General features: G+C 38.4%; 1 protein-coding gene and 1 long non-coding RNA gene across 2 annotated transcripts in view; one reads left to right on the top strand and one right to left on the bottom strand.

The window, feature by feature from the left end:
* LOC120517072 overlaps positions 1-8,403 on the bottom strand; it is a 45,488-nt gene extending 37,085 nt beyond the window's left edge. The window contains exon 1 of the long non-coding RNA XR_005630985.1: positions 8,372-8,403. This is a non-coding gene — a long non-coding RNA (uncharacterized LOC120517072). The remainder of the gene's footprint in view (positions 1-8,371) is intronic.
* Positions 8,404-24,206: 15,803 nt separating this feature from the next.
* olig4 (oligodendrocyte transcription factor 4) lies at positions 24,207-25,615 on the top strand. Its single transcript, XM_039739947.1, has one exon. It carries the CDS (start codon positions 24,367-24,369, stop codon positions 25,087-25,089), a length of 723 nt encoding a protein of 240 aa, XP_039595881.1. The 5' UTR covers positions 24,207-24,366; the 3' UTR covers positions 25,090-25,615.
* The last annotated feature ends 250 nt before the right edge of the window (positions 25,616-25,865 follow it).

Raw genomic sequence — 25,865 nt, 5'->3', positions numbered from 1 at the left:
GCATTAGGAGGAAACCAGGAAATACTGCACCAGCGTAGGGTCTGACAATGGGTCCAAGGATTTCATCCTGATACCTAATGGCAGTCAAGATGCCGTTGTCTCGCCTGTAGAGGTCTGTGAGTCGCTCCATGGATATGCCTCCAAGATCATCACTGACCCACCACCAAACCAGTCATGCTAAACGATGTTACAGGCAGCATAATATTCTCCACGGCTTCTCCTGACCCCTTCACGTCTTTCACATATACTCAGGGTGAACCTGCTCTCATCTGTGAAAAGCACAGGACGCCAGTGGTGGACCTGCCAATTCTGGTATTCTATGGCAAATGCCAATTGAGCTCGCCGGTGCTGTGCAGTGAGCACAGGGCGCAGTAGACATTTGGGCCCTCAGGCAACCCTCATGAAGTCTGTTTCTGATTGTTTGGTCAGAGACATTCACACCAGTGGCCTGCTGGAGGTCATTTTGTAGGGCTCTGGCAGTGCTCATCCTGTTCCTCCTTGCCCAAAGGAGCAGATACTGGTCCTGCTGATGGGTTATGGACCTTCTATGGCCCTCTCCAGCTCTCATAGAGTAACTGCTTGTCTCCTAGAATCTCCTCCATGCCCTTGAGACTGTGCAGGGAGACACAGCAAACCTTCTGGCAATGACACGTATTGATGTGCCATCCTGGAGAAGTTGGACTACCTGTGCAACCTCTGTAGGGTCCAGGTATCACCTCGTGCTACCAGTAGTGACACTGACTGTAGCCAAATGCAAAACTAGTGAAGAAACAGTCAGAAAAGATGAGGAGGGAAAAATGTCAGTGGCCTCCACCTGTTAAACCATTCCTGTTTTGGGGTCATCTCATTGTTGCCCTCTAGTGCATCTGTTGTTAATTTCATTAACACCACAGCAGCTGAAACTGATTAACAACCCCTCTGCTACTTAACTGACCAGATTAATATCCCATAAGTTTCATTGACTTTATGCTATACTCTGATTAAAAAGCGTTCCTTTAATTCTTTTGAGCAGTATATATATATATATATATATAGCAAAATACCCACGCTTCGCAGCGGAGAAGTAGTGTGTTAAAGAAGTAATGCTTTTAAACTGCATTTCAATTCAAAACAGAAACAAAAATATCACCCCTGGCTAAAATTGGGCAGACTTAAAAATAAAGTGGTAGTTTAAGTACTTTAAGTACATTTTCAGAATGGTATTGTCTTTAAATAATAATAACCAAAATTTTAACATAAAGTGCAGTTTTTCTTCTTAAAAAAATAAGTCAGAAACATAAAAGGTAATTTGACCAACTTAATCTTTAAACTCTGAGTAACCTTAGCCAAAATTATTTTGTACATTAGGCTAAAACAGTGTGATCATTGAACATTTTGTAATTAGATGTAATTAGAATTACTAATGGTCATGGAAGTCCAATGATCCCCAGTAAGAGCCACAAACTCCGCTTTCTGTAATGCATCTAATTTTGCTTGCTTTTGAGTGTGCACAAAACCATGCTTTTATCAAGGCTTCCGTCGGGTAGACTTTTGAAATGAAATTTTCTTCCGATCAGTCGTAGGAACGCGCTTTATTCCGACTCTAACATTTTTGTAGCTGTGATGTGTGCATCAGTGTAATCGATGTACCAGGAAATCATGCATTGACAAAAGTTCCCCTTTGCTTGGAATTGAAAGTGTGATTAAATGCGTTATTTTTTTAACGCGTTATGGAATACATGCATCGAAGCTTCTCAGCTGTGCTTGTGCTAAGAAAAGGAAACATTTTAAAAATAACATAACATGATTCTGCGCTAACCTCATATTTTTTCATACGTCCCAAACCAAGGAGATGTGAGGGTAAAATGAATCGGGAAGCGCACGTACATACTCAGTGCATCCCCTCTCGGGAATCGAACCTCGGATGTCGGTGCTAGAGGCGAAGCCTCTACAATTGCACCACGGCGTGTGGCTTTTCTATTTGAGATTATTATATATATATATATATATATCCACATTTCGCAGCGGAGAAGTAGTGTGTTAAAGAAGTTATGAAAAAGAAAAGGGAACATTTTAAAAATAACGTAACATGATTGTCAATATACCGTAATTGTTTTGTGAGTGTTATTGAGTGTTGCTGTCATCAAGGATTTGATTATCATTATTTCTTTCAATCTGGTTCGTATTTGTACGATGTGTTGTGTTCAAGTTACATTCCGTGTTTGTCAATCGTTGTAAAGATAAGTGGTTTCATTCATCGATTCGTTTCTTACTGCATCAATAAACAGCTCGTCTTCCTCTTTATCTGAGATGTGACACACTGCATGCACAGCTTTTTTTTTACTGTCTTCCTTTAGAGGGACATTGACTTTTTCCACCGTGTGCTTTATTTCCGCAGTAGGTGCACTTATGAATATGCTTGTATGTATCAGACGCTTCATATTTTTTTGCTGCCTTCTCAATTGTGTAATTCGGTTTTTGTTCAGCACTCTTTGGAACTGTTGCTTTTGTCTGTGCACTGCAGTTCACGTGAGCCGCTTGGTGTTCATGCATTGAAGGTTCCCAGCTGTGCTGGTGCCATCTCATGTGATGTCCACGGCTGTATGTAATGTTAGCTAAGACCCGGCACTTAAAAGTTTCTCTCGCAGTTTCGCTGAGTTTGTGCCAAACACCACCCTGACCATCTCATCTTCCTCTGCATTCCTTCACCCATGAATATTTAGCGGCAGTGTTTCTATTGGATTGCCACTGACGGACGGTCTTAAATGGGCAGGCACTAAATTAAAAACGCCAGCGGCAGCCTGTCTATGAACTTAATTTAAACTGTAGGCTTACACTGTGCTTTGGTTCTGAAGTAGCAGCACTCATGAATATGGTTGTATATGTCAGTCGCTCGCTTCTTATTGTTTTGCTGCCTTCTCAATTATATAATGCATGTTTTCTTCAGCGCTTTTTTGAGCTCTTCCTGGTTTTCTGCGTACTGCATTTATAGTCAGTTCACGTAATTACATGGGAGGTGTGATGATATCACACGAAACTCCGCCCCCCCCACGGCCATCCAGCTCAACTCCATTACAGTATATGGAGAAAAATAGCTTCCAGTTATGACCATTACGCATAGAATTTCGAAATGAAACCTGCCCAACTTTTGTATGTAAGCTGTAAGGAATGAGCCTGCCAAATTTCAGCCTTCTACCTACATGGGAAGTCGGAGAATTAGTGGTGAGTGAGTGAGTGAGTGAGTCAGTCAGTCAGTGAGGGCTTTGCCTTTTATTAGTATAGATATTATATTATATTATATTATTGCGAAAGAAACAGCCAGACACACAATGAAAGTTTGGGGCAGCCACCCGTATAATTTCCCTGGCTGCAAAAGGCTTTAAAGTAGCATATTTAAAGTGTACAGGTTAGAGTCCAAAACAGAACAGTTTAAGTATGGAGGATGAGGGTTTTTTATAGCTGGTTCACAGGAAGTGATGTCCTTGGGGCCAGGACAGGAAGTGATGTCCTCTGGGCCGGGACAGGAAGGATACGTTGTGTTTGGTCTGCAGAGAGAAAAGAGAGAGGTTCAGTGCCCCCCATCACCCCCTGGCCTGGCGTGGAATTGTCATTTCCTGGTCCCTTTGGTTGACTCCCAAGCGTACCTATGCAACAATTATATTTTATATCATATTATATTACAGTATATTTATTTAAACTAAAGGTTTAGTGTTTGATAATGCATGATTGCTTCATTCAAGATGAAGAGCCAAGAGCAGCTTTCCTTGAAATGTTTCCTCAATTGCAACCCTCTTACAGTTTGTGATTACATTCACTGTTAAAGGTACAACATTAAATAAGATTTTAGTGACTAATAAAGTGCTGCCTCTTCTAAAAGACAGACAACCTAGAGTTTTAAATGACTTTCTTTAGACACAAGATGAGTCAGCGGCTCACTGGTCTAATCCAATAGATGGTTACATTGAAAGATGTTTAGCATTCCACTCCTTTTTCAAATGAATATCATATTTTTTAGAAATCTGCAGTGGTTGTCATCACAGGCTTGTGAATGGTCAGGCTCATTGACCCCATCCATGAGTTGTTAATCATGAGATTAAAATCAACTAGCGCATTCACAGAGGAGCAAATGTTTCCAGTGGGCAAATAACTTCAGTATATTCACAACAACCTAGAGCGACTTCATAGAACACTCTTCACAAGTGTGAGCACAGTGTCACTCCCAGCCTTAAAGTGGTGTATGGTGTCTATAAAAAGTTTTCACCCCTTGGAAATGTTCACATTTTATTGTGATAAAATATTGAATCACAGTGGATTTAATTTGACCTTCCTGACATTAATCAACACCAAAAGACTCTTTAAAGTCAAAATGACAACAGATCTCGTCAAAGAGATTTAAATTAATTACTAATATAATATATAAAAAAATAGCTTTGGCTTTATGATTGGGTTGTTGACTTACTGAAAAACAGATCTATGAAGGTGCAGGTTCCTTGCAGACTGCATTAGGTTTCCCTTCAGGTTTTCTTCGTATTTTGGTGAATTTGTTTTACTCTCACAAGCCTTCCAGGACCTGCTGCAGTGAAGCATCCCAATACCATGATGCTGCAACCACCCTCATTTAGAGTGGGGAGGGTGTGTTTTTGATAATGTGCAGAGCTACATGACATTTAGTCTGATGGCCAAAAAACAGAGATGTCACATGCAATTTTTTAACAATGGTTTTCTCTTTGCCACACTTCCATAAAGTTGCAACTGGTAAAGCACCAGTATACACACTCTCCCCAAACTCAGCATCTGTAAAGTAAACTGTAAAGTGTAAAGTGTATGTATTAGAGCAGGGGTGCCCAATGTGTTGAGAGCGATCGACCTGTAGATCGCAAAGGTAGTGCAGGTATTTTGCATTGCATTCCAAAATTTTTTTTAAACGTTAGTCTATCACATATCCTCCCTATGGCATTTGCCACTTGATTGACATACAGGGCGGCCAGTCTGAGATCTCTTTTCTTCTAAGCCATTGGTCATCCCGCACGCATGATCAAACGCGTGAGCTACTGCAAAACTCCGGCTGTGATCTAGTTAGCCTTCCAATTTATATCGACTAAAGAAGGGATTTAAAAAAAATTGTTTGGGGAGGGTATGGGTTGGATGTGGAATTGGAAGAGGATTTTTTTTCTCACAGTGTCACAATCGAAGTGCGTTTGTCTGCTCTGTCAATTTATCATTGCTATTCCAAGGAAGAAAAATGTGGAAAGGCACTTTCGAACTGTTCATAAAAACTACGAAACTGACTTCCTTCCGAAAAGTGATATGAGAAAGAGAAAGGAGAGGAAACTAAAATCGCAGTTAATCGGACAGCCATCATTTTTCACTCGGGTGAATTCAAAAGCTCCTTGACTGCATTATTTGGCTCTGCTTATTTATGCGAGTCAGCCTTTTCCCACATGAAGATTAGTAAATCCAAATACTGTAGTGACCATAAATGAATTGTTATTGTGCCATAGAATTTTTAATGTATATAGATTATTTCAACCTGGTCATTTTAAAAGTAGCTCGCAAGCCAAAACAGTGTGGGCACCCCTGCATTAAAGTCACTAACCATGTCAAGGTCACCATGGACTCTTCTCTACCAGGTCATCACTTTTTGCAAACCCTTCAATGGGGAGAACACATTAGGTCAATTGGAATTAAAGCTAAAAGACACCTCAACAATTTCTTTCCCAGAGCCATAGCCCTTGCAAACTAGTCATTTAACCTGTCTTCCTCTGTCTTATAAATGTGTTCTCTCATATACTGTATGAAGGTGTGAGGGAGTACAGTATACAGTATGTACATATACATTTCTGCAGGTGCATACACACTATACACTCATACCTTTGCTTCTATTGTGCAATGGTTTATAAAGCATGTTTATTTAATTTATGCTATTTGCATTTGATGTCTTCTGTTATAAGCAAATCCTGAGCTCCCAAGCTACATTTCTATACATTTAGTACTGGCAAATAAAAGTGATTCTGATTCTGTAGTGTGTAGTTCCTTTAAAGTTCTTATAGGTTTCTTGAATGGCCTCCCTTATTTGTCTTGTTCTTTCACAATTACAGCCATTTTTCTGGATGGCCACCTATGTTCAGATTTGCAGCTGTGACATAACTTTTTCCATCTCCTAATACCTTATTTATGGGGACCCCAAGAAATATTCAGTTACTTGGATATTTTCTTGCCTCCATCCCTGGACTTGTGCTTTTCAGTCACCCTTGCTTGAAGTTTTCTTTTTGTCTTGATTGTGTAGGATAAGCCACCATTGTGACTCAACACAAGTTGGACCTTCAGATAAGGAGCATTTAAGTTGTAATCAAAGGAAGTTCCTTGACTGCAGATGCAAAATGCGCAAAATTATACAACTTTAATAACTAATTGGCTGCACCAATTATGATCTTGGTGTGTCATATTAAAGAGGGTGTATGTTTAAGTGATCAGTTACCACTTTTCACAGTTCTGTTTTTACTTTGACTTTAATGAGTCTTTTTCTGTTGATCAGTGTCAAAAAGCCAAATTAAATCCAATGTGATTCAATGTTTCATAACAATAAAATGTGAAAACTTCCAAGGGGATGAATACACTGTAGGTGGGCATACATTTTGACACAAAACAGATTTTATTTGCAAAGAAAACATGACCTGGGTCAGTTGCTGGAATAGTTATGACTGTACATTGTTAACGCTGATGGAGAGCTAGCATTATAACAGCAAGAGGAACTTAAACAAGCGAACGTTAGATTGACCAGCTTCAGTTTGAGTCATCTCCTCTTAGTCTGTGGTACTCTACAAATTATCTCTGTGATCATTTTCAGTTGTAATTTTGAGGAGTCTTTTTATTGAGTATTTATTTTAACTAAGAAAGAAAATTCAGCCAGAAAATAAGAAGATGTGCTTAATAGTTTGGATGAATCTTTCTGCACACTGTTTTTGTTATCTCTCCTTCAGATTCATTGACATGATCTTCATGCAGATCATGTAGTACTTCCTTAGTTCCTTTAATTGAAATATTCTGCCTCAGTATTTCAGGAATCGCTAAATTTATATTGATGAGCTGAAGTTCAGCAGAACAATCTCAGAAGAAACAGGCTACAGGCTTGTTTTTGAATTTATGGAAGCCATTTATGAAGTTTAATCTTTGTTATAGTGCATTTTCCTGCCTTAACCAGGTTTCTCACATTATTCCAGCTTTGTGTATTCATGTAAATGTACTCACAGTTCCTGTGGGTTTTCATTTTGGCTTACTTCCCAATTAGAAACCAATTATGGCTGCAAATGGAACACACTTATTAATTTTAATTGACATGCTTTTTTAGAATCAGAACCCACAGATGTTCCTTTTTTAGCAACCAGCCACCAAATAATAAAACAATAATGAGATGTAAAGTTACAGTCTGTAGCTACTCCGGCCCTCCAGGATTTGTGTTTGACTGCACCAGTAAGTATATAAAAACCTACCTTTATCATAAAATACAAACAATCATATACAAATGTTCAAAATACAAGACAAGAGACATCCGTCCATCAAAATAGCCTCAAATCAATTAATCAGGATTGCCTGTCCCAAGAATGGAAGCAGCAGATTAAAGCAATACATTTCTATGAAACTGCTATAAATCCCATTGTGGTCACTATGTGAGATGTTTAAATGTTCAACCATGTGAAAGTGCATGTTCTCATTCTGATTTCATAGTTATTTATGGGTATCCCAGCTTCCTCCAATGCTCCAAAGACATTCTCTTCAGGTTATTTGTTGGGTTAGCTGACCATTCTTTATGAGTGCAAGTTCCCTACAATGGACTGGTGACCCATACAAAGCTGTTTCCTGTCTTGCATCTGTTTTGGCAGTATAGGCTCCAATTCACTGGGAACATGTAGTGGAATAAGTGCATTCAGGAAATAACTGTCGTCAGTAGTTTACAAGCCTAAAAGTTCAGTTTTGTCTGAAGGACATGAACTGGATGTAAATTGTGAATGAGACATCTTGAGTTGTGTCTGCCTTGCACCTAAAGTTGCTAGCCTACAGCTTTCCATGACTATACATTGAGTTGGTAGTGTTAAACAAAACAATGACCTTGATTATTCTAATGAAGGTAATATCCTGAGAACATTCAGCATTATTAAGAACAGAAAGTTTACTCTTTTGTGAAATCTTAAATGTTAACTGGTTGAAAACAATAACGATGTTCCTACTGTTTTATTTTTAAAAAGAAACACATTTTTTTCTGTTATTCATAAATAATAGCAAATTGTACCTGATCAAAGGTCAGAAACTTTCAACTGCTCTCAGGGATAAGAGCAAACCAATCAGAACGCCCATGACTCATTGTGAAAGAGCAGTTTGTATGAAGGCTTTGTACCTTAATGAAGTGGTGCTCTTGAGGCAAATCAGCTGCTAATGGCCACTTCAGAGGACACAGTCTCTTTGAGAGTACAATCCAAGAGACCTCCTGAGCATACTGTAGCTTTGCCTCTAATCAGGCACGGTGTGCTTGTATGGTTCGGCAAATGAAGAATTCTTTCCAGAGGTTAGTCTTTGTGTCTTATGGAAACTGTGACCTGGAAAGGAGAGACAGGAAATAGTTACTATAATCTTGTACCTTCTGGAAAACTGCTACCAACCCATCATAAATGCTCTGATAATTCCAAACTGGACTTCAAACTTAACAGCATGATAGGTCAGGGTGCTCACACTGCTTTGGCCGTGCTTCAGGGCTGAAAGAAAGTCTACATGTCCTATAAAGGCTTCTTTATATATGTCAAGTCAAGTCAATTTTATTTATAGGGCACAATTAAAACAACAGCAGTTGACCAAAGTGCTGTACAGATTTCATTAATGCATATAAATAAATAAAAAAACAAACATTACTCTTATGCAAGTTTAAAAGGTTAAGGCAAAAAGACCAGATTTAAAAGTGACCAAAGTTGATGCTGACCTAATATAAAAGTGTAAGACAATTCCAAAGCTTAGGGGCAGCTACTGCAAAGGCACATCAGAGCTTAAGTCTGGATCCAGCACAACCAGTAACTTCAGTGGATCTAAATGATAGTGAGGGAGAATAAGGGTTGTAAGTGGTCAGTAAGACAATAGGGAGATAAACGATTCAGAGACTTAAACCAAATAATAACATTTTAAACTTAGTCCTGTAGTAAACAGGACACAAGTGAAGAGAACGTAAAATTGGGGTGATGTGATCATATTCTCGTATGCCTGTGAGAAGCATGGCCACAGCATTCTTCACTAGCTAAAGACGGACACTTGTTGGGTTAGCTGGCCATTCTGAAATATTCCTGATGTATACTTTAGTGTTTGTGTGTCTCCTGTGAAGAAACTGCATCCTATTTAAATCACAATCCTGCTGTGGGTACATGGCTGCCAGGGCGGACTCTCTTAAATGATGCCTCTCAATGTCAAGACAAGTCAAGTTGGGGAGCATGCTCTGGTTCAGTGTGTTGCCGCACCCATTACACAACAAAACAACTCAGGATGCCAGTTGGCAACCCCCCAGGCAGATACGCGGTCCAGTCCCACCCTCCGGAAATGACTCTCTATCTGCTGCAGCCTGGTGTTATGTGGGCAACCCGCTGGCCTGGTCCAGCCATTCAGGTCCCCAACGATGAGGATCCTACGAGTTGGAACACCCTCAAGGGAAATGCACCACATGGCCATAGAGCCGTAATTGACACTCCCTCACAATGCAGGTAATGTGTCTCATTCGAGACTCCATGATCAACCACTCATTCAACACAAATTCAAACCAACGGTACCCAAGGATTTTCCGGAGAGACACAGTACCAAAGGAGTCCAGTCTTTGTCTCAGGTCACTGGATAGCGTCCATGTCGCAGAGCCTTATAGCAAGACAGGAAGCACCAGGACTCTAAAGACTTGGACCTTCGTCCTTTTGAATAGATATCAGGAGCGCCACACACCCCTGTCACTGCCAAGGTAACTAAACATCTCAACAAGGTCATCACTCTCTCCACAAGCAGACACACTGCAGATGGCTGTGCCCAAGAGGTCATTAAATGCCTAGATCAAGCAATGAACAAGTTTTCTCATTTTTATTCCTACAAATGAAGTTCATCTCTCATATGTGAGTCTAGCTTGATGAAAGTCTTTCAAAGTGATCTTCTGCTCTTCATTATAGAAAGGGAAAAAATTGGCATGCTTAATGAATTAATAGTACCTTTAGGCCCCCTATTTTTTTCTCACATCTATAGCTTAGTACAACATTTACTGTTAAGGGCATTCCCACTGGGTGGTTTAGTGGTGCTGCCTCACAGTTCCAGTGCCATGAGATTACAGACCTGCCCAGCACCACAAATACCAAGTTTACATGGCCTGCTCATGTTTATTTGGATTATTCTCCAGGCAGTCCAGTCGTGTAAGGTTAACTTCTGATTCTAAACTGGTCCGGTGTAAGTGTGTGTATAAGGGTGCCCTGCAATAAAAATACATCCTGCACGAGCCCACCTTGTACCATGTTTGCCAAGATAGAGACTGTCTACTTATGACCATGAATTACAAAAGGGGGTTAGAAAATGAAGGAGTAGAAGGATGGATACTTTTAAATTTTTATTTTAGTTATTTACATCTATAGATATTTTAGAAGAAAATCAGGTTTACAATTTAGAGGGGAACATTTGGTTACCTAATACCTTACATTTCTCAGAGTTTTGCCCAGCAAGGATAGAATTTCTATTTTAACTGTTAGTTGGATTATTCAAAACTGGTTTGTGGTTTTAATGAATTTTCCTTTATTTCCAACCATCGCCTTAATGAAGACATCCCACAATTCATAATGCGCATGTTAATTGGTTCTAAATTGAGCAGGGGTAAGACAATACTAACACTGCTGTTTTTTGGAAATAGTCCAGTGTCCATAGTCCACACTGTGTCACTGTCTGTGTCGTATTTGCACATCCCTTTTGTGTCTGAGTGGATTTTTTTCTAAGCACTGTAGTTTTCCTTCCACATCTTAAAAATGTACAGGCTAAGTAAAGTGATGATTGTAAGTTCAGTCCCTATGATTGTTGATGTGTGTGTATGTGTGTGAGATGGCCCAGTGATGGACTGGCTTTCTGTCTGCTTGGATTCCTGTCTTGTGCCTGATTCTTTAAACACAGGGTTTGACTCTTCAACATGCTTTACCAGAACATGTACAGTACTTTAGGTTTGGGAAAATGATGAATGGGATTTAAATCTAGATTATCTTTATTTAATTTTTTTTATTTGTCTTTGTTCTTTAGGTGCATTCAGATGACTGTCAAATATCTGAATAATTGATACAAGAAGCAGCAAACTACCTACAATCTTTATTAAGATTTACTTTTTTCTGTTTTCTTTCCTGGATCTTCTGTGGTGACATTCTGCTCCACCACCACCTGATCAAAGTCCTGGGCAGCCACCAATGATGTATGAATGTTTGAATGAAAGCAGATACCCCAACCTGCCATGAGACCGACTATGTTGAATTCTCTTACATTTAGCCGTAACAAAAAAATATTAGAGAACTGCTTAAGCACATTTATGTTAGGCAGAATGTCCTGTGGGGGCTGGAACCCCTGCAGATTTTTTTTTTTTTCTCTAGTGTAATTCGAGCTTTTTTTCTGTCCACCTTGGCCAACTAACCTTATCACTGGACCATCATTTAGAGACTTAAAAAATTTCTATATTTAAGGACTCTATTTCTCTTAATTGCCTATCTATCTTATGTTAGTGTGTATTATTTTTTGTATTCTATTTATGCATTATTTTTACATTGTATGTAACCTCTTCTTTGACATCTGTTAAAGCACTTTGAGCTACATTCTTTGTAGAAATCAATGTTGTTGTTACGTTAAATGAAGAGGTACACCTACCTCAGACCAGACAAGCATCATTCTTCTGCTATCGATCCCACCTAATCCAATTCAGGGTCACAGAGGGCAGAAGCCTTTTCCAGAAGCAAAGTCCAAGGCAGATATCAAACCTACACAAGTAACCATTACATCATAGAAGTCCTTGCAATCTAAACCAACTGTAGAGAGAAAATAATAATTTTAAAAAATTGAAAATACTTCAAATGTACTCAGATTAGTATTAAATTGGTGTCTTAAAAGATGATTCTGAATGATTAAAATCTGGTTTTTAAAATGTGTTGTTAATTCAGGAACCATACAGATACCCCAGTAGTGTTTCTTCACACACTTTTGCTGAGTGCCTCATTGGCTGAACGTCCTCAGTGTTAGTGTATTAGAGAGGGGATGTGCAGCATTGTTTATAATGGCACTCAGTTCTGTTTTAGTTCTCTCCTTCACTACGACCTCCAGGGGGTTCAGAGTGTGCCCCACAACTGAGCTTGTCCCTTTGATTAGCTTGTTGATTCAGTGGGTCTCTCTTGAAGTGATGTTATCAGCCCAGCACACCACACCATAGAAGATCGCAATGACCCTCTCACAGTTATAGAAGATATGAACAATGTCACTTCCCACATTAAGGGAATACAGTTCCCTATGAAAAAAGAGTCTACTTTGCCCTTTCTTATAAAGTTCCTTTGTGTTCTGAGATCAGTCCAACCTGTCATTAATGTGGACCCTTAAGTACATATGGCAGTGTATTACCTCCACATCACTGGTGACCAAACACAGAGGCTCTTTGGCACATTGAAAGTCAATAACCAGTTCTTTAAACAATCTTACACTTTATGGTTACTTCAAATTACACTTTTTAAAACATGTTATGATAGGATATCCTACCCGAGTTTCAATAGCATTTTAGTTTAGGTACTGCAAAAACTCATGCATTACTCATTTACTCTTATGTAACAAGACCTTACCAAAGACATCTTTCTGTTTTGATGACAATTACAAAATGTCAGTAAAGTGGTTATTTATCTGTGTATTGTGGCCTACTAAAATAACTTCACTTTAAAATAAGCAATTTAATAATTGAGATGTATTTCTCTTGATAATGCATACTTCAATATATGACCCATGCATCCTTCATAGTCATAAATATTTTTATTACCATATCAAATGCCACATGGCACAGTGATGAAAAACCATTTTACTGATGCATCATTAAGCGTCATTACCACCAAAAATAGCCTGTGTTAAAGTCTTGTTACATAAGAGTAAAGGAGTTATAGATGCATTTTTATAGTACCTAAACTAAAGTGCTACCCAAGTGTCTGTATAAAGAGCATTTGAGTCCAAGTGATCATCCATTATTCTAAATGAATAAAAGCAGCCTGAGGTTTAGACAGAATATTTTGGAAGATTTTCTGCTATGGAGTGTCTTCTTGAACAGCTTATATATTTCAAAGAATACAATTGGCATCTGAATATATCTGTTGCAGGGCTACAAGACAGAGTAGTCAAGTGAAAAGAAGGTCATCTTCAGATGCTGAAGTATTACTTTGTAAGTCTTCAGTCCAACAACCCCAGAATTTGCATACCTCTGCATAACATCCTCTGCCCAGCATCTTGGTGGTGGAGACCACAGGCTTTACATTGTTCAGAATTGCAATTACCAGCTAAAAAGCCAAATTTGAAAAAAGGTTTCATAACTAGAAAAAACATAAGAAACATAAATGTAGACAAAATAAGAAATAAAAAAGGAAATATCAAAAAGGAAGTGGAATGAATCACTGGATGTTACTGTTACTGACAGAAGGCACCCAGCATTATGGTAATTGGATTTACTTCCAGTAAGAGAGCATTTAGCTGTGTCGTACCACTATAAAGTAGAACATTTCTGGAAGATGGCCATTATTTGTAAACTAAGTATTATGAATTACTGTACTTTTGGTACAAATTCCTTTTTATTCATTGTTTCTCAGCCATGTAGCATCTGTTATTATTACTTCAGGATGTATATTCTGCATCATATTCATTCCAAATCCAGTCCCCCTATGCCTTACATAAATTCTTTGGAACGTTAAAATTGAAAATCTATGGAGAATAAGAATAAATATTATACTGAAGAGTTCTTAAAGAGTCCTAGTAGTAAATCACTCTCAGTGGTTGACTGTATGAAGTTTACATGCTCTCTGAATGTCTGAGTAGTCCAGTTTTCCTGCCATGTAAAGATGTGAGTACTAAGGTAATCAGCAACTTTAGATTGGGCCTGTCAGAGCGTGGTTACGTACCTAAAGCTGATGTCACATTACACAGCTTTTTGTCATGGAGTATGTTAGATCTGCTGATTGCAATCGTATTGTGTCAGATTACATGACTGAAAATCACAGCCCATGTCACTTTATCGACTGAGCACCAACCCTCCAGGACAGTTGTGCTCGCCCCCTTATTCTGACTGCTAATAGTGTGCTGTCTGACAGTGCAGGTGCTGTATGAAGGGTTAATAACTGCTATGAGTTCAACAATAGTTATAATTATTTCAAACTCAATCTCTGCCCTTCATTTCTTTTTTCCATTTTCTTATGATGTGTACTGTATAGGTGTTGTAGTGTAAAGACTTACTGTAATAGCTTTGATGCATTCACCCTCAGTGTCTGCCTTTTTATTCTTTGTTCATTATTTTTAATTACATAAAACATAAGAAAGCAGACAGATGATGTTCTCTTCTATTTGTGAGGTTCAAAAAACATGCGTGTTCCTTACTTCATTGTTACAGTCTATGCATTGAACTTTCAGATGAGCATTGGTTGGTTCATTTAGTTGTCAGCTCTCCTGCATATAAATCTGTTTGATTTAATCCTAGCCAGTTGCAGATTAATTAGTCTCAGGCATTGGGTATATCACATTAGACGATAGCCCTCAGTGGAGTGCGCCACCGACTACCTCTAACTGGCTAAGATATAGTAAATGAAGGCTATGGCTGAAAATCACTGGAAAAGATGCCTAATGTGACATTTAGTTAAGTGTGCCTTCCTGAAAATAATGTCCCATCCAGGTTTGCCATCTGCCTGGTGTCACTTACTGCCTGGACAGAATGCAGCCTCCTGACTCTGAACTGACTTAAGCTGGCCTGCTAATGGAAGAATGGATCATGTTTTTGGCTGTTGCCTTTGTTAACAAGATGATTAATTCCAGTTTATTGAGAAAAGCATATGGGTAATTTCTTGAACAGCATGAACATAATAAAAATGGTCAACATGAAGTAGAGGTTGAAACATCATTTTTTAAGGAAGCGGGAAACCATTTTTTTTAATGTACATACTGTTTAATATTTAATTAAAATAATTATTTGCATTTTTTTTTTGTTTTGGAAATGTTTCCAAAAATACTTAACTCCATCCACTCACATGTTCTCTAACAGGGTCACAGGGATCAGTGAATGCCTTCTTAATAGTTATAATTATGTGACTTCTCCGTTTTTTAAATTTTTAATAAATTTGCAAAAACCTCAAGTAACCTTTTTCTCATGTTGTCATTATGGGGTGTTGTGTGTAGAATTCTGAGGAAAAAAAATGAATTGAATCTATTTTGGAATAAAGCTGTAACATAACAAAATGTGGAAAAAGTAATGCGCTGTGAATACTTTCCGGATGCACTGTATATGCATGTATGTATGTTGCATGTAGAGTTGTGTGTATATATGTATGTATGTAGTATGTGAGCAAAGGCCTACTGGAAGGCAGCAGGTCTCTTAAACGAACATCTGATTATGAATTCACTATGTTATGCATTAAACAATACTATAGAACAGTAACATATATCAAAGATTGATTACTTAAAGCTAAGTGACAAAGCTAGGTGACAGTCAATTCATTTCATATCCAAAGGCAGCTAAACTTTATTAAGGGATGGTCAGGCACACTGCAGTACCCAATTCTATACTCAGGGCTAGTCCATCTCAGAACACATTTAAACACACAAACGCATGCACACTTACTCATACGGAGGGAGTGAATATAATATAGAATTCCTTTGGACGGAGGATAAAAGCCATGCACAAAGATAATAAAAGCAAACTCCATGCAGACAATGTTTTAACCAGTATTCAAACCATTTACTGTGAAACTGTCAGGTATAAGCAGAAACCCCAGCATCATCATGCAACCCAGCAAGCCTCCATCTATCCATCCATTCATCCATTTCCTACTGCTTATCCAGGTCCAGGTCACAGGGGCAACAGTCTAAGCACAGTCTTCAACTCTTCTGGTGGGATACCAAGGCAATTTCCAGCCAACTGGGAGATACAATCTCTCCACCTCGTCATTGGTCTACCTCAATGTCATATGCCTAAAATACCTCTGCAAGGAGGCATCCTAATCAGATGCCCAAACATTTTCAATTTGCTCCATTTGATGTAGGGGATCATCGCCTCTACTTTGAGCACCTGTCTATGTTCCTCACTGTATCTCTAAGGCTTATCATTACCTTATCATGGTGGAGGGGTTTGTGTGTCCCAGCGACTCTAGGAGGTATGTTGGCTGGGGTAACTGCTCCTGGTAGAATCACCCAAGGCAAATTGGTTCAAAGTGAGCAATTAGACTACATGCGGATCACACTATCTTTATGAGAAGAATTTTCAAGAACCCAGTAACCTTGGCCAGTAAAGGAAAACCGGGGGCCCCACTTGGAGCCAGCTTGGAGGCTGGCAACCACCACCTGGTGGTCAGGCCTATATACATGGGGCACAGCTTGAACGAGAACCCTGGGACCATCTACCAGTGGTCCTACCATCTGCATGAGGAGCCATAAGAGTCTGGTTCATTGTGGTTTGGGTGGCAGTCAAAGGCAACAATCGTAAAGCAATATTTAATTTTATAGTGTGCCTTTCTATGCCACCTCATGGTGTTGTACAATTACAGAATTAAAGTATAATGAAGCTACACAAATAGAAATTGAATTCTTGACTAACTGAAGTGAGAGAAAGCAGACAGAAAAAAAAGAAATTTCTAAATAACTATGCCCCTTTGTTCCTCTTTTTTTAGACCATAAACAGTGCATACATTGATTGACCCACCTGAAGGTCACAGACAGCTGGAACGTCTCCTCGCAGCACTGGACACAAGGCGAAAACCAGTTCTGGATGGAGTGTCAGGCATGTACACACAAACAGGATTCAACTTGCAGCCCAGTGAGTGTAATCCAAAGTAACAGGTGACAGGAAACAGTATATATTATTTGGATAATAAATTATGTTTTTAATGGTGCTAAGATCATCTTAAATAAATGATGTTAGCAGTGTATTGTCCTACTTTAATATGCAATGCCTCTTACAGATAAATACATAGCAACTTCTTTAAAAATGTTCAGTAAACTTTAAATGACTAACCAAGAATATTCATGCCAACTGCAATTTTAATATTCCCAGGCAATGCCTTTACTTTCCATTTCAAGGCCTGTGTTGTCTTTAACGATATAAGCTTGCCACCATGACTGCAAATTTCTGCATGATAATAGCAGTTAACATCAGAGCTTAACTTAAACGCTATGTTAGCAAGAGCCAGTGCACTTTGACATAGTGCATTATAGTGATGTTAATGAGTAGCTTAAGGGGCTGAATACATTAAAGCTCTGTAAATCAATACCTTTAGTACAGCAAGAAAGTAAAAAGTCGCTCTGGCTTACTTTAAGAGATTTGTTGCAATGCTCCTACAGTACATGCTTCTATCTGCCAAACACAAAATAAAATGTAAAGTTCTTCTAACTCTCAGAAGTACTTTCTTAGCAATTATGGCTCAGTATTGGGTAAGTTTTGTCTGTGATGTACTTTATTTGTGAAAAGAAAATGTGGCCTGATGCTGGCAGTAGAAAGTGCTTTCTATTAACCTCAGTATATCTAAGGAGTTTTTTGTCTATTGTTGACCTGCTATAGAGCACATTCCATCGCATGACACACATACACACACTAAGAAAGAATCATATCAGGACAAATTTAAAGTACCAATTAACTACCATACGTCTGAAAAACCAGACAGAAAAGTAAAACCTACACATACCCTGGGACGATGTACAATCCCCACACACACAGCACTGTGTCAGTGAGAAACACAACAATGGGATAATATAGATAGATAGATAGATAGATAGATAGATAGATAGATAGATAGATAGATAGATAGATAGATAGATGGGGTCCAACGTGTGTCCCATAATTGAGCCTGTCCTTTACACATATATCTTCACACAGACGTTGACTGGGCCAGAAGCATCACTCAGACTCCTGGATTTGTGTGTGAAAAGTGGTAACCAATACACTGCTGTGCCATTCTATTTTAATCATCCATCCCTTCATCCATCTGTCTATCCATTGATTCATTTTCAAACGTGCTTCTCTTGACCAGGGTTGCAGGGATGCTGGAGCCTAACCTAGCAAGCAATGGGCACAAAGCAGGAACATTTCCTGGACAGGAAGCCAATCTACTGCAGGGTGAACAAACTGACACAATTATGAATTACAGTAATAGTATGAGTGATTGTGAACACTTACAGGAGTGTGTCCTACAAAGGACAGCAATCTGTTCAGGGTGGGTGGCTGCCTTGCACCTGTTGTTGATGAGATAGGCTCTAGTTCCCATGTCCTTGAAGTGTATTAAGCAGGCTAGGTAAACTGTGGATTTTTGGTTAGTCTCTAGACTCCTTGACATATTAATTCTTGGAAGCACCGGGCACATCCATTGATGCCACACACTCCCTCATATGGGTCTAAATTGGAATTTAAATGTGAAAAGACAAGTTCCCCTCGGAGAAGTATATAATAAATAAATACATTTATAACTTAAAATGTACAACATTGAAATGTAGAGTGAAAATGTAGTTACCCATGTCAGCACAAAGAGAACATGTAAACTTCACACAGATAGAGACTGATATTTGAACCTTGGAACTGTGAGCTAGTCGTGCTAATTAGTGTGTCACAGTTACTGTGGATACTGGGATACTTACTGAGTAAGTACTGGGATAATTAACTGAAATAAAAATCCATCCATTCATTTTCTAACCTGCTGAATCCGAATACAGGGTCACGGGGGTCCGCTGGAGCCAATCCCAGCCAACACAGGGCACAAGGCAGGGACCAATCCTGGGCAGGGTGCCAACCCACCGCAGGAAATAAAAATTCCACTTAAAATAAATGATATAACCATAACTGACAAATATCAATTTCTTAACCCACTTATCGAGATTAAAGGGCAAGAGAGGAGCTGGTGCCTATTCCAAGAAAACTAGGCGTAAGACAAAACTGATATGCTGACCCAAACATGAAATGTATGCATTAAAAAATCACACATTTATAAGACTGCCACAAGTGTAAGTGTGTGCTCAGGAGTTTGCCCTCTCATGGCCTTTAGACCCACCAAGGGTTGATTTCTACCTTGTGACTGGTGCTGTTGAGACAGTTCCCAACTCTGCTCTGACCCTGTAACAGATAAAGATTCAGGAAAAGGAAAGATGAGTAGATGGATGAATAATATTTCAAATGAAAGTTTAAAAAAAAGGTTAATAAAAAATATCAAATATTTAAATTATGATTATACTTTATTTATTATCATCCTTTGTTATTTGTTTTTAAAGCTCTAAGGTTATAAATAGGGTTAGTTAAGAGAGATTTAAGGTATTTCTTAATGGTAAATATAAAATATGAGGTAACTCATTTTTTAACATTTAATACACCTGTATCTACCTAAAATGTCATTGTTCCATATAGCTGCCAAATCATACTTATGCATACATAATCATGAATGTTAGTTGAAATGGAAACTTTCTTTTACCCAGTAGTGAATCACACAAGCATTCCAGAAGTGACCTGAGGCATCCCACACTTTGGTATAAGGTAAGTGTCCAAAACATGCTCCACCACACATCTGACATTTGTATTATGACACAAGATGACAAAATTATTTGAACTGAACACACACATGTGTATGTGTGTATGTGTTTCACTTAGGAAATTCCAGGCTAATTCTTTCGTGGGATGCCCCCCAAAATGCAATGGGTGCATTTAACTCATTCAAGTACTGACTCATAACAGTTAATACGCCCATTAGCTTGTTAAAACTCAGCATCCCTTGCAGCCTAGATAGACAGCGTACTTTTCTTTATGCATCACATTTTAGATGAAGTGTGGGCAGCCCTACTCGTGGGTCATAGCTTTATTTTTTTCACTCAGTTTAAAACTTGCAGGTAATCTAATTAGTGTAATTGTTAACTCTGTTGTAAATATATGTTTTCAGTCATTGCGGGTGATAACCTAAGAAGAACATATGCAATACAATTCACAAAAGAAATTAGTAGGTGTCACCAGGAAAAACCATTAACAAAAAGAGTGCAACTTTTTATATTGTTAATAGATATTTTAAAGTAAAGAAAGAGCTGACAAATCTGAGGCAAAAAAATGTTAGGAAAATCAAACATTAGCCATCACCTTGTTTGTAAGTTGTGCTATATCACAACATATTTAGAATCCAGCATCATAATTAAAAGACATTTAAACAAAACTAACATCGTTAAAGTGATCAAAGTATCATAAACATGACATAAAGTCTATGCAAAGTAAGGTTAGTCACAATAACCCAAGGATATAGTGAGAATGAGGAAAACAGTTGACTGAGACAGAATAAAGGTCCAGAAAAACATGATTGTATTAACTGCCAATTATTGTAAATTTCACAATTTTTTCCAGGTTTTAGTGTCATATTATGAACTTATTTTCAATTTTTACTTTTTTGCAGTCTCCAAATGCTAATTGCTTTATTTGAAAGCTCATAAGCTACACACAAAAGAAGCAGCTTTAAGTCAGCAACTATGAAAACACAGCATAAGGAAGTGGCACAGTGGTGCAGTGTTTAGTACTAGTGCCTCTAGGTGAAGTTTTCGCCTACACCTCATGTCTTGGGGATGTTTTTTCTGGTGCTCCAGTTTTTCCCCACATGCCAAAGAACTGCAGGATAAGTTGTACTGCCCTTATTTGAGGGTGTGCCCGTGAGTGAGCTGTGCAGTGGACTGGTACCCCTTGTCCACTGCTGGCAGGACAGGCTAGCAAATATTATTTTCTTGTAAAGAAAGTGTAAATGGACAATAGAAGTAACTATAGGTCAGTATGTGAAACATTAAAGGAAGCAATTATTAAGGAAATGATCCAGCAGTGCATGTTTAGAAGAGTAATAAGAGCAAATAAACAGCATGGGTTCATGCAGGGGACGGTCATGTTTCACCAATATGCTGGAATTCTATGAGGAAGCAAGCAACAAAAGTGCATAATGAGAGAGGTGCATATGATATTATTTACCTTGATTTTTAGAAGCCTGTTGATAAGGTACCACAGGCTATAAGTGGTGACCAAACTAAACAAGCAGGAATTCAGGGCATGGTCTGTAGGTGGGTACAGAAATGGCTCAAATACCGGAAGCAAAGATTTATTGTGAAGGAAACCGTCACAGAATTAGGTGAGGTTACAAGCGGTGTGCCTCAGGGAGTCACTACTGCTAGATATACTGTAACATAATCAGCAATCTAGATATAATCAGCTATCTGGTTAAGTCTGCAGACGATACCAAACTAGGTCGAAGAACAGATAATGTATTATCAGCTAAATTATTACAGAGGGACTTGGACATCATACAGACTGGGGCAGATTTGTGGCAAATTAAATTTAATGTAAGTAAGTAAATGAAAGGTATTGGGTATAGAAAATAGAAATGTTAAATATGAATACACATTGGGAGATTTGAAACTTGAAAGTAACACTTTTGAGAAGGATCTGGGAGTTACAGTGGACTCATCACTATCTAAATCCATACAGTGTACAGAATGGATCAAGAAGACTAGTAGAAGGTGTGTGGAGTACAAGCCAAGCAAGGTTATGGTTAAGCTATATGACACACTAGTGTGGCCTCATCTATAGCAGTGTGTCCAGTTTTGGTCTCCAAAGTGCAAAAAAAAAAAGACATAGAAGTGCTAGAGAAAGTACTGGTAAGTATGAATAGGCTGATTCTGTAACTAAGAGGTATGAGCTATGAGGAGAGACAGAAGGAGTTGAACCTTTTCAGTTTAAGTAAATGGAGATTGAGAGGTGACATGAGTGAAACATTTAAAATTATGAAAGAAATTAGTACAGCAAATCCCAGCTTCTAATTTAAATTAAATTATCCAATAAGAATATGGGGACATGGTTGGAAACTTAAATTCAGACTTTGTACAAAAGTGGGGAACATTTTGCTTAATGCAAAGAACCATAGACTCATGAAACAAATTACCAAGTAGTGTGGTGGACAGTAGGGCTTTAAAGGCATTCTGATAAAGACTTAATTTAATTTTGGACAATCTAGGTGAATGGGATGGAGAAACTGGATGGGCTGAATGACCTGTTGATGTCACAATTGTTGTAATGTTCTTCACCTGTGACCCTCAACTGAACCAGAGAGGTTAAATGACTGAGGCATATTATCAGGAGAAAACTCCAATCTAGAGTTTGCGCCTGTTTTGTTCCTGATATAATAAATAATAACAATTTTAATAAGTATAATAATAATAATAATTATAGGTTTTTTATATAAGATATTCTAAATCCCAAGGACATTGTAAAGACAGAATATGTCCTTGCTCCCCATAACTCTTTAACTGGTTGATTAAGGTGTTTTTATTTCTCCGCTATTCACCTTTTTGGAACTTTAAGTACATTCATTCATTGTCCAACCTGCTTTGTCCTGAACATAGTCGTGGAGGTGTGCTGGAGCCTATCACAGCTAGTAGGGAGTGCAAGACAGGGAACAAACACTGGACGAGGTGCTAGTCCATTGAAGGGCACACACACACACACACACACACACACACACCAAGCACACACACACACCAAGCACACACTATGGCCAATTTCAGATTGCCAGTTCAGCTAACCTGCATGTCTTTGGACTGTGGGAGGAAACCGGAGCATCCCAAGGAAATATGATTAATATTCACTGATCAAATAAAAAAAAATCCTTATAGCTAAAATAAATACCTACAAATGAACTGAGATCAGAACTAATAACATGATCATTCACTGATCTATCCATCTTCACAATCTTTCTTATTCTAAGAAACAGTAAGGCTTGAGGCAAGATATGGGCCAGTTTAGAGTCTCCAATCAAATTAACCTGCATGTTTTTGAGGTATGGGAGGTAATCATAAAAACTGCAAAAATACAAAGATAATATATAAATTCCACACAGATATGTACTAATGCTTCACTTGAAACTCAGTCCTCTTAACACATGAAAAAAGACAGAGTTAACTACTGGGCCAAACAACACAGCCACCAAACTGATCCATTTTCTGGACCTTATTATTCCATTACAGGAGTCATCAATCAACCTAACCTGCATATTTTTGGGCTGTAAAAACAAAAGTGGAATATTATAAGGAAAGCTCAGACTTCAAGAAAATGTGTAAGCTAAATTTAAATCTTAGGTTCCAAGTATCTAATGCAAGAGCACCAAACATTGCGCTACCATACCACCTACAGCCAAGTAGTATTTTCTCCACTTTGCAAAGCCTTACCATAGTTCTAAAGCCACTGGAAAGAAAAACGTTTTCCGAATCAATAAAAATATAGACATACACATATGTACATTCTCAGACTCACTTAATCCAGTTAAAGGTTTCAATGGCAGCACTGCGTGTATGGCAGGAAGCAACCAGGACCCCCTAGTCCATTGTGGGGCACACACCCCTAATTTGGGGCTCGTTTAGAGCCATTAGTTACCCTAACCAGCATATCCTTGGTATTGTAAGAGGAAAAGCAGAGTATGCAACACATGCAAACACTGGGAGAACCTGCAGGCACTACATAGACAGTGATTGGGTATAAGGATTCAAACTCAGAATGCATGATCTGGGAGGCAGCAGTGCTAACCACTACACCACCCATTATAAGTCTTGCTATAATTAATTTACTACAAAGGCTGTTTCATCAAGAGTTCATTGCTATTTTTTGCTAGATGCTGCAAGAACTCCCTGTGATCTCATAAAGTTTGGATAGATATTACAGAAACAAGTTTTTTTATTAACTAAAAGTGTTGGTTGATTTTGGCTTAATCACTAATAATATAAATATACTGCACTTAAAGTGCTGAAAAGGTTGATGGAAGTGAATAGAGGATAAAACCTCTGAGTGGATAAATGGCTCAGTAAAAGTGCTTCCCCTTTGGTGATTGGATGTCATTCTTTCAACCTCATTATGCAGCCCATTGTCCCATTGTGACAGGGTCTGTATAAATTAGCCAGCTCTAAAAGGGCCTGTCAGTATACTCTGTGAAGCTGTACAGAGCTGCACTGAATGACCAGTTCAGCAGACAGTTGTGCTTTATATGCAATTCATAGAGCAGCTAATCAAATTTAAACACATGTGCAACTGTTTCTATCTTAACTAATTTTACTTTTGTGGAAAAAAAAAAACAATCAAACAAGGCAGTTGTTCCAAGAATGGATTCAGACGCCGGTTCCACCTCAAGCCGGGCATCTTCACCAGAACTTGTGGAAGGAGCTACAAGATTCTTTTCCAAAAAGATGTTTGAAACTTACAAGCAGAAACAGACACTTCAAAATGGGGACCGGCAAGGAAAAAATGAAAAAGCTAAGTCCAAGCGAGAACTCACCGAAGATGATTTACATGATCTTCGACTGAAAGTGAACAGCAGGGAAAGGAAGCGCATGCATGACTTGAACCAGGCGATGGATGGACTCCGGGAGGTCATGCCCTACGCACAAGGTCCCTCAGTGAGGAAGCTTTCCAAAATCTCTACCCTGCTTTTAGCTCGAAACTATATCTTAATGCTGTCAAACTCTTTGGAAGAAATGAAGAAGCTGGTAAGTGATGTATATGGGGCTGGGCACCCAAATCATCTTTCTAGATGTGCTTCACTTGGACCAGCACCAGCTCAAGTTGCCATGCACCATTTGACTCCATCTCTCCACTCTTTAATGGGTACTGCTACATCACCTACTTCAAATTCTCCCCAATCACCACCATCTTCTGGGTTTGTGAGTTTCCGGCCACCTATCCAAGGACTGCTAAAAGACGTGAATCCCACTCTTCACATAAATGGCTCCTATAGACACTTTCCAGGGATGCCCTGTCCATGTGCACTGTGCCAACCATTATCAGCATCAGGCACCAGCATATCTTGCTTATCTGTTAACAAATAGAGACAAAACTCACAGACACTGTATATGGACAAAAGACTAAAAAATGTGACACTTACCAGAAGGCTGTGTGGGGCTGTGTTGTGACATTTGTAATGACAACAGCAGTAAATGTACAAAATCTTCTGTTAGCCTAACCCTGCAATTGTGGCTGCTTTGTGTATATTTTAAGAGAATTATTTTTAAGAAAAGTAGAATTTTACAGATTTTTTTCCTCAGGATTGAGTCATTTTGTACAAGCTGGTTTTATAATTTGTTACTTTTTAGTTCTGAACAAAATGACTCATCAGTCATATAACGGTGACTAAAAGACTATGACCCGAGTGGTCCAGTTGGTACATTTATTGTATCCTTTCTTTCTGCCAGTTCAATACAGGAGATTATATTATACATTATTTCTTTATGTATTTATTGCCTTTGTGTTATACACACATTAAATGGTTGTTCTATGGAGTAATGAGTACTACATGATGGGCTTTCCCTTTTTATCTGTGCATCTATATTATATAACATTAACTTTACTTATTATTTCTTTATAATAAACATTTTACATTTGTATTAAATGAGATTTCTTGCCTTTTCTCTTAATATCACTAAAATCCAGATATTGTATATGGTTCATACTTTAAACAATCTAAAAAGCTCTTCTATAGCATCCTTTTGTAGAACTTTAAAGTGCGCAGCATTAGTAAAATAATATCATATATAAATTGTCTTATTTTTATTTTGCACTGTCAGATTGAATACAGTTTAACATTGAATGTCTTAGCCACTAGGCC

The sequence above is a fragment of the Polypterus senegalus genome, chromosome 17 (genome assembly GCF_016835505.1).
Source record: "Polypterus senegalus isolate Bchr_013 chromosome 17, ASM1683550v1, whole genome shotgun sequence".
Classification (NCBI taxonomy): domain Eukaryota; kingdom Metazoa; phylum Chordata; class Cladistia; order Polypteriformes; family Polypteridae; genus Polypterus; species Polypterus senegalus.
Note: the sequence above shows the minus strand (reverse complement) of the source record. Positions and strands in the feature narration are given on the sequence as shown.